This window comes from Seriola aureovittata, chromosome 13 (genome assembly GCF_021018895.1).
Source record: "Seriola aureovittata isolate HTS-2021-v1 ecotype China chromosome 13, ASM2101889v1, whole genome shotgun sequence".
NCBI lineage: Eukaryota > Metazoa > Chordata > Actinopteri > Carangiformes > Carangidae > Seriola > Seriola aureovittata.
Window position 1 is genome coordinate 1,996,251 of NC_079376.1, and position 10,469 is coordinate 2,006,719.

Genomic DNA, 10,469 nt, shown 5'->3' on the forward strand with positions numbered 1-10,469 from the left:
TAGTAAAATATGAACAATGCATACAAATACAATAAGGGAAATAAATGTAACATAAATAAGGATGATGAAACAAAAATAATAAAAGTATTTCAAAAGAACAAACTTATAAACTAACTTTTAACTCAACCTGAAGTTTTGCGGCCTGTCTTTGACTCCGCCCTGACGCTTACGTCATTACATAAACAAACCCGTCACGTTTTCAGAACAAACCGGAAGTGGCGGACTCATCGTCTGCTCATCAAAACAACAACACAACAGTGTGTCAGTCCGTTATCACCGGAGAGTTTTAAAAAATATGTCAGCGACATCAGAGCAAATCTAACGGCCAGAAGAGTCCGCATGGAGCCGTAGAGAGCGCCGAGCCGATCCACTCGTTCCCTCTTCAACACCTTTACATTTAACGTTAGCTTAACGGGTTAGCCGAGCTCTTCTCCATGGCGTCCTCGGCGGGACTCCCACCGCTCGGCCCGGACCGAGCTGCTTCATCCGCCGGCTCTCATTCCGGGGGCAGGCCTCCTCTCCGACCTCACCACCCCCATCCGGCTCATTCGACCCCGGGCTGTGTGATGGTGGAGTCGGTGGACGACGCGGAGGGTCTGTACGTGGCGGTGGAGCGGTGCCCCCTGTGCAGCACCTCCCGCCGCAGGCTCACCTGTGCCCGGTGCGTCCAGGCCGGGGACTTCGTGTACTTCGACGGGAGGAACACGGAGAGGTAAAGTCCAGCGCTCGGTTCTGATATCATTTAGATTTCAACCTGTGCTCCGCAGTCTTCTCACTACTGATGCTGAACTTCGTGGCCAGATTTGATCATTTTAGTGTTGCCTTTTATCTTTTCCCCACAGTGTCTAAATCTCCCTGGTTAAATAGGATGTGGATGAAAATATGAGCCATCTTTACTGTTCGGCGTAGATATCAGCACTTAAAGCCTCATTTCACCCAACAAATCTGACATGTTCTTGCACCTGATCAAACGTAGTTGTTTTGGTGGATAGACAGATTATAGGTTGGTTATTATATCGTAATAGTTGCTGGTAGGTGTATTACATGCATGCCGGATTGAAAAGTGACTCATTCAGAAGATAAGATGAGAATTATGTCTTTATATATGTTTATGTTCTGGTTTAAAAACAATGCTAAGTTGGCAGTTGATGTTTTTACACATTGAGGTTTCTCTTCCTAACGTCAGATTCAATGTTACACGCGAACTTAGTTCAATCTTGAGTGCTTTTATAAAAGTTATACAGAAAAACTAGCAAAGGCTTTTTGAAATTAGTTAATTTACAATCTGTTGCATCATTATTATCAGTTGGGGCTAGTTAGCATTAGCAGCTAACGCTCCTCGGTAATAACAGCGCGTGTTTGAGGCCAGTTTTATCTGACGTATAGCAGTTAGCTTGTTGGCTTGTGTTGTGGTGTTTTTTGTCCTGGCTGCTGGTTTCCAGCAGTTTATTAGACTCTCTTAGCAGTTAGCTTTCTACTGCTGAGTCAGCCTGTAACTCGGTGTTAGTTTGGCTAGGTTAGCTGCTCTGCTACAGTTACACAACACGTGAAACCCCAAAATAACTTTGTCCTCATAGTTTTCATGCCTCTGGCAGTTTGTCAAACTCCGGGGACCGAATCAACAACTCAGCTGCTCCGTGAAGTTTAAACTGTTGATATATGATTCAATTTCTAATATGACTGTTGTGTTTCTGGTTGTATTGTCTCTGCAGATACATAGAAAAGTTGGAGCGGCTCAAGAAGCTGAAGGAGGAAAAGGAGCAGCTGCAGCAGAGGTGAAGCTTATAGCTGTTAGAGACACTGTACTACAGTACCACACACACACACACACACACACACACACACATACACACACATATCTCAGATTCAAATCTGAGCTTCAGTCCCGCAACAACAAGGTAACAAAAACATAATTTTCCCTCTTTATAAACAACTAAAGTTCAAACATTCATGCCTCCATTTCAAGGCTTGATCACTGTGATGCACTTTGTACTGAGCTCCCTGGGAAAAAAAACACAGAGACTTCAGCACATTGAAAACTCTGCAGCTCAGCAGAGACCACATCAGTCCAGTTTTAGCTTCCTGTTAAATTTAGAATTGATTTTGAGCTCCTCCTTTTATATACAAAGGTCTTACTGGAGGAGGAACGAGCTACATCACTAACTCCCCGATTAACTATTGACCAATAAGAACATTCAGATCATCTGCTGCTGCTTTATTGAAGGTTCCAGTAACAGCTGGAGGAGATTCAGGATGCAGCCGTTGTCAGTTACGACCCAAAGCTGTGGAACATACGACCTGTAGAGATCAGAGAAGAAGCTCACTGAGCGTTTTAAAAGAAAGATTCAAACTTATCTCTTCCCCTCAACCTTTAACTAAGTATTGATGTCTTACAGATTTTATTCTTTCTATGTAATCTTACGTTCATTTTATGTGAATTTCATGTGAAGCACTTGCTGCTACATTTCTTGTGTGAAAGGTGCTATACAAATAAAGTTTATTATTATTATTATTATTATTACTACTTAATGCCACAATAGTCATTTCCATAGGTCTGCAGCAAAGACAAAAAGCTCTGGTAACTGAAAACTCTCCCCTCCTCACAGAGTCCTCCAGGGCATGGACAGGAAGCTGCAGGCGGATGAGATGGTGAGTCCAGCTCAGTTACCTTTACCTGGTTCAGGTACTGTGGATATGTATGTCCTGGTGTTTGGTTCCACCTTTTCTTCTTCTATGAGCCGTGGCCTGCAGCTGAGAAAACTTTACAGTGCCAGTCGTGACTTTTGATCAGATTGATTCTTACTTTGTGTTTTGTGCAAAAAATGCACATTAACAGTAAAACAATAAGTGACAACAAGTGCAAACAAACAAATCAGCGAACACAGTGTAAATAAATTGCTTTTCGTTTAAGTGCAAACAAAGTGTTTCATTAAAGAGGAAAGTTTAAGTACTTTGACCTTAATGTGTTTCGGCCTCAGGGAAGTTCTCACACTTGGTTAGTTTGTCTTTTAACTTCCTGTCCACTCTGTGTCGTGTTGTTGAAATTGACCTGTGCTGCTTGTGACCACATGAACTGCATTGTAGAAAATATGTGTCCTGTTTTATAATCTAACGTCCAGCGTGAAGGGAGGAGGAGTAGGAAAAACTACAGCGGTCTGATCGGCTGTAGCTAAACCCTGAAGGAAGCAGCTCGGCTCCAACAGAAGCTGTTTGTAATTTACGTTCACAACGACCGAACACCGAACCTCCGGAGCTGTTTAAACACGACATGTTCACTTGTTTTAACTGTGTGTAGGAACTTCCAAACACAGAGGAAACTCAAAGTGTTTCACTCAGTGCAGATTCACTTCAGACCATCAACCAAGAGCATCTTCAGGTCTCCATGTTGAAATGAGTGGATGAAGATGGACGTGTGAGTTTTCATGTTCACCACAGATCAGACATTAAAGTGACGACCTGCTGTCTCCTCAGAAATGGAAGCTCATGTCGTGTAAGATGAAGATCGAGCAGCTGAAGGAGGCGGTTGCCTGGGGCAACGAGGAGGTGAAGAGCGGTGAGTGCGTCTGCCGTCTGTAACACCTGCTGTGGTCACCTGACGGTCTGTGTCACACCCTCCTCTCTCCTCCTCCTGCAGACAGAGACCTCCACCTGCGCTCTCAGGAGGAGGGGCAGCGGCTGCAGCGACGGGCCGGACGTCACCAGGAGAAACGGGACAAGATCGAGCGTCACAACCGTCGCCTGGGGGAGCTGCTGGAGAGACGCAGCCGCGAGCTGCAGAGCAGACTGAGTCAGCTGGCTGCTCTGAGGCGGGAACACATCCTGGAGCTCACCACACACATCTTCCCCACACAGGAGGAGAAACAGGGCAGCAGGTGAGGCTCCGCACACCTTAACAACAACAACAACACACCTGAACAACAACAACACACCTCAACAACAACAACACACCTCAACAACAACAACACACCTCAACAACAACAACAACAACACACACCTGAACAACAACAACACACCTGAACAACAACACATCTCAACAATAACAACAGGCCTGAACAACAACAACAACAACGCACCTGAACAACAACAGCACACCTGAACAACAACAACAACACACCTGAACAACAACAACACACCTGAACAACAACAACAACACACCTGAACAACAACAACACACCTTAACAACAACAACACACCTGAACAACAACAACACACTTGAACAACAACAGCACACCTGAACAACAACAACAACAGCACACCCGAACAACAACAACAACAACACACCTGAACAACAACAACAACAACACACCTGAACAACAACACATCTCAACAATAACACACCTCAACAACAACAACACACATCAACCCACCTGAACAACAACAACACACCTGAACAACAACAACAACACACCTGAACAACAACAACAACACACCTGAACAACAACAACACACCTGAATAACAACAACACACCTGAGCAACATCAACACACCTCAACATCAACACACCTCAACAACAACACACCTGAACAACACACTTGAACAACAACAACACACCTCAACAACAACACACCTGAACAACACACTTGAACAACAACAACACACCTCAACATCAACACACCTGAGCAACAACACACCTCAACATCAACAACACACCTCAACAACAACACACCTCAACATCAACAACACACCTCAACAACAACACACCTCAACATCAACACACCTCAACAACCCTGTGTTTGTGGGTCAGAGACCCCGCGGACGTGGTGGCGGAGTGCGACCCGGCGTTGACCTCCAGCACGGTGAGCGAGCTGGCCGAGGCTCGGAGGACAACCTACCTGTCGGGACGCTGGATCTGGGATGACCAGAACGGAGAGACCAGCATCAGCATCACAGGACCCCCCGTCACTCTGCCCAGCAACGGAGACTGCTCCGCCTACTACAGCTGGGTGGAGGAGAAGAGCACCAATCAGGGCCCAGGTGAGGAGGGGTTTAGGGGGAGGGGGGTGTATAACAGACTCTCATTGGTCAGCAGCATGTGGTTCCTCCAGCTGTGTGTATGTGTAAATAACACACACCCTCTGAGTTCACAACAAAATCAAGGTTAGCCTGAGGACAGGTGACTCAGTGGTTGCATAGCAACAATAGAAAAATGCACCGCTTTTTTTAAAAGTGTCGTCTTCAACAAAACAGGCAGCATTTTACAACTGTCTCTCTCTCTCTCTCCTGTATGATTTGACCTCTGACCTCCTGTGCGCTGCAGAGCTGGACCACATTAACCCAGCTCACACCATCAGTGCCGCCCTCTGCTACGCCACGCAGCTCGTCACCATCCTGTCCCACATCCTGGATGTCAACCTGCCCAAGAAGCTGTGCAACAGGTAGGAAACGCCTGCTGCTGCCTTCATGTGCAGAGCGCCGGCAGGAAAATGGAGCGTCAGGTGGTTCCATGTGTTTGATGATTAACAGTGACCCTGTTTGTCCTCAGTGAGTTCTGTGGAGAGAACCTGAGCAGATACCGCTTCACCAGAGCTCTGAGCAAACTCAACACCAACATCCTGCACCTCTGCTTCTCCCAGGTCAGACACTCATAACAACAACAACAATAATAATAATAATAATAATAATAATAATAAAAGTTGTTCTGTGCTTCAGTTTCACAAACTATGAATCATGTACATTGAAACAGCTGGAGGAGGTGAGCTGTAGAAAACCTTTGACCTGTAGATACAGAGACTGTTTTCACTTCCTGATATCACTCCACTCTGTTCTACTGGATCTATTTTCTCTGTAGTTGTGAGGTCACACATGAACAGTACATATTTATTTATGTCTATAACGTGTGTGTGTGTGTGTGTGTGTGTGTGTGTGTGTGTGTGTGTGTGTGTGTGTGTGTGTGTGTGTGTGTGTGTATGTATAGCATGTGGACAGTGAGAAGCTCCACCCTCATCACACTCTGAGGAACATCATGTTTCTGGTTTCCCCTGACAACGACAACCTGGGCAGGTGAGATACACTTGTCTGTCTGAGGAATCACACCACATGACCACCGACAGTCTTAATATGACATCATCAGATCAGCTGATCTAGACCAGGTGTGGGTCCAGTAAAGCAGTGTTGTGTGTTGAATCCAGGACGGGTCCGTTCGAGGTGAGCGCTGACCTGGAGGAGTCGATGGAGTTTGTGGAGCCCGAGGCCGCGGGGCCGGCGGAGGAGAGCGGAGACGAGGCCGTGACAGACGAGGAGACGGACCTGGGGACAGACTGGGAGACGGTGCCCAGTCCACGGTTCTGTGACATCCCATCGCAGGTAGAAACACCTGGATCGTGTGTGTTTGTGGGGGGGGGGGGGTTGACATCTCTTGACCAATCACAGTCACAGCAACAGCTTGGTGTAACTTCCTGTCTGGTGGTTTTCAAAGTAAAATCTGTTCCTTGGTAACACCTCCTCCTCCTTCTCTTCTTCTTGTCTTCTTACAGTCCATGGATCTTTCCCAGAGTGCATTGCAGGTCTCCCAGCCCTCTGCTAACACTGGCGGGATGATTTCGTCTGCCGCTGCTTCTGTCACTTCCTGGTTCAGAGCTTACACTGGCCAGCGCTGATCAGCCAGGACTGGACTGGTACAGATCTGGACTCCTGGAGGTCCCGATTAGGAGCGGAGTGGACTGGGGTCAAGGGTCAGGCTGGCAGATCAAAGGTCAGCTAGTAGATGAGACTCTACTGACACTAGAAAGATCAGGATTCTGAAACTTCCTGACATCAATCTCCATGAAGCTTCACGTGTGTCTGACCACGTCGACCTGAACACACGTGATCCGACACCCACATCCATGGTTTTGTGTGCAGCTCATACACCAGCATCTTTGGGAGCAAAGTGAGACACAAACTGAAAAACAAACCAGACCAGGTTCATAAAATCCTCAAAGATTCATTAAAGTGGACCAGCAGGTGAACCGGATCCAGACACCTGACACAGCGTGATCTGTGTGTGTTCATCAAGTTTTATTAGACACACACTCTAGACAGTCACTCAGCGTCACTGACAAACTTTATTCTGTACGAAATGACTTGAAGTTCCTGGATTTAGCTTCAGTATATAAACATGTGATAACTTAGACGTCCTGGTCCTTGAAGGTTGATTATGTGCTGATGTGAAATCGACTCAAGCGGATCGATCCTGTAGAGAGAAGACGTCTCACTCTGATGGATTTGTTGGAGCTACAGAAACATGCCACATGCTAAAGCTTTAGTCATTGACTTGTTCCCACCTTCAGATAGAAATGTTGGAAACAGAGTGGAGCCTCTTCCCTCACAGAGGATCTTTGGTTCAGTCGAGTTAATGTTGATTAGCTAACAGCTCGTCCTGAACAGTTATCATATGTCAGAGCTGCAACTCATCAATCAGCTGATTTGTCTGATTAATCAATTATTGATTTTCTCAGTGAATCATCAGAACGTCTTCAGAGACAATCGATTGATTATCAAAACAGTTGATTGATTATTTCTGTCTAATCGTTGCAGCTCTAGTTTATATGCTGATCATTCATCAATACAGGACTTCAGTTAAAGTGTTTCCATGACGTCTGCTCACCTGTCGACACGCTCACCTGTCGACACGCTCACCTGTCGACACGCTTACCTGTCGACACGCTCACCTGTCGACTTGCTCACCTGTCGACCCGGTCACCTGTCGACCCGGTCACCTGTCGACATGCTCACCTGTCGACACGCTCACCTGTCGACACGCTCACCTGTCGACACGCTTACCTGTCGACACGCTCACCTGTCGACTTGCTCACCTGTCGACCCGGTCACCTGTCGACCCGGTCACCTGTCGACATGCTCACCTGTCGACACGCTCACCTGTCGACACGCTCACCTGTCGACACGCTCACCTGTCGACTTGCTCACCTGTCGACCTGCTCACCTGCCTACCCGGTCACCTGTCGACACGCTCACCTGTCTGTCGAAAAGTTCCTGTTTTTATTTTCTCTTTTTCTTTTTGTTTGTTTTTACTCGTCTGTTTCAAACAGGAAACAGGAAATGGACTGACTCCTGAACGCTGCTGTGACGATGATGATGCTGACGACAGTGGCAGCAGTGCAAACAAACATTGGTTACCATGGCGATGACAAAGCTTGTTTACAAACCCCCCAGTGGAACTGAACAGGGTGGAGAGAATGGGGCCGTTCACACTGGACTGAGACTGAAGCTGAACTTAAAGTCAGACCGGGTCCAGCTGGTCTTCAGCTGGACCCGGTCTGGACTGGACTCAGGAGCAGGTCTATCACACTGAGACCTGGACCTGATCAGGTCTGACGTGTCTTTGAAGCAATATGACGTTTCTCTGTTGATTTCAAATAAAATCCACTTCCTGGTTTTGGTCACTGAAGATGTTTTTTTAATAAATCACTCCATCTACTCAGGTGCTAGGATTGTAAACTCAAGGCTCACTTACTGAGCTTTTCCCAGAGCTTTCAGCACCTCCTCACAGCCTTTCTCAGTGAAGTTTCTCAGATGTCCTCACATTGACCCAGGTACAGGTTCTGTATGTTTTCTTTTGAATAAAACATTTAGGTGTGTTTTCTTTTTGACCGCGCCTCCAGACAGGAAGTTAGACCAACCAATCAGATCAATAGTCAGGTGGTTTATTATCTCTAACCAATCAGCAGCGTCTTCATCGTTTCTCTAACTCGTCTTCGCTCAAACACTAACTTTCTTCTCCAGAGAAGGTGACACCTGTGGGAAGATGACCTCATCCTGGAGCCCTCGCGCTGTGCTCTGATTGGTGGAGGTCAGACTGGAGGCTTCAACATTCTCCGTCTGTGTGAATGTGAACAGCTGTTTTCTTCTACGTGCCTGCTATGAATTCTGGGACGGAGTGTCCTTAATGTCTGAATTAAGGCTTCTTTAAAATAAAAACAGTTGCACAAAACACCTTTAGTCTTCTTAAGGTTTCCTTACAAAAGTATTTAAGGTTTTCTCTTCATCACTTAAAGTCAGTTAAATTGTTGCATAAAACACCTTAGAGCCCAAAGTTCACCTGGTGAAGTTCCTGTCAAAACACCAGGAGGATGATGCAGAAGCTTCTTTAATGTTACCAACTTACCAAAGGTGGGCTAATGGAAGCAAATCAACGGTCTCCATGGAAACAGTAGAATTTTACTGCTGTAAAATCTTTGTCATTGCTGCAAATTACTTAACCTTTTTTCTTAACTAAGGAAACCCTTTATGCAACGCTCTTAAGTTACTCCATCTGCTCAGGAAGAACGAGTGTCTCCTGAACGTCATAAATGATCTATCAGAGAAACAATCAGAACAAAGGTTCGTCCAACTCTTCCCTGAGTCTCTGTCCTCTGCTGACGATGAATCAATTGTTCAGAGCAAACTTGCCGTTTTTTGCCGTTTTTAAATGAGATGTAGAATAAAGTGATTTTTGAGGAAACATCCCAATTTTAACCTTAAATTTTATTTATATTTTGTCACACGTGGTTAGTTCACGGACCGTCGGAAAGTTGTAAATCCGACGATTCTTTCTGTTTTTCCAGCGTCAATGATAAATACTGTATTTTCTAAAAGAAGAGCCCGACCGAAAAAAACCAAAGGTGTTTTATTCAATGTTTCAACTCTATTTGTTGTGGAGAGGAGGAAACCTCTGGATAATTCAGCTCCTGAACCACTGACACTGAAGGAATCCAAACCAGGAGAAGACAACAACTCCCATGATCCCTCACTGCTTCACCAAACTCTGTCTTTTGTTAAATGTAAAGTGTAAAAGCAGATTCACAGATAAGTTACTGTGAGAAAATCCACTTTACATTTACACTTCAATATCTACAGGAAGTGTTGAGAAAGAAAATGTGAAGGAGAGGAGTCATGTGATGAAGCAGCAGCTCACACACACACACACACACACACACATATGATCCTCTGTGAGTGGTCGCTGACAGCAGAGCCGTGCACGGGAGTGTGCACGTGACAGCAGAACACACAGATCCTCTGAGCACTGAGGTCTTTGTGTTGCTGCAGATTAGCGTGTTAGCTATGTTTGGTATGCAGCATCAGTCCGACCCTGACGGAGCCTCCTGCAGGCTCCAGCTCAGCATCCAGTGTTGTAGTTGTTGTTGTTGTTGTTGTTGTTGTTTCTCACTTAGTGTTTGTTTGTTCAGGCTCAAACATACGCAACAGAGTATGACTCCATTTAAACATTTCTGTTACCCCAGAGCTGTAACCTGCGTTTCATGGTCTTCATCAGTGGATGATGTCACCTGATGAAGCTTTGGTCACAAGATCTGGTTCCTGATGTTTCTCCACCCTGGTCAATGACCTTTGACCCCAGCTGAGAGCAAACAAGAATTCATTAACCAGATAACACAACCGACACCCTGATAATTTACCTGTCTCACCTGTCCAGGAGCCAAACATGTCGCCCTGCAGGTGGCGCTGGAGAACAGGTCAGTGACTCGTTAAAAAGA

At 45.9% G+C, this 10,469-nt stretch overlaps 1 protein-coding gene across 1 annotated transcript; it reads left to right on the forward strand.

Annotated features, from left to right (window-relative positions):
* The first annotated feature begins 191 nt into the window (after positions 1-191).
* atg14 (autophagy related 14) lies at positions 192-8,373 on the forward strand. Its single transcript, XM_056394186.1, has 11 exons — positions 192-712; positions 1,713-1,775; positions 2,607-2,649; positions 3,472-3,553; positions 3,635-3,872; positions 4,745-4,974; positions 5,258-5,375; positions 5,483-5,573; positions 5,915-6,000; positions 6,129-6,303; positions 6,474-8,373. Exons 1-11 carry the CDS (start codon positions 435-437, stop codon positions 6,594-6,596), a joined length of 1,527 nt encoding a protein of 508 aa, XP_056250161.1. The 5' UTR covers positions 192-434; the 3' UTR covers positions 6,597-8,373.
* The last annotated feature ends 2,096 nt before the right edge of the window (positions 8,374-10,469 follow it).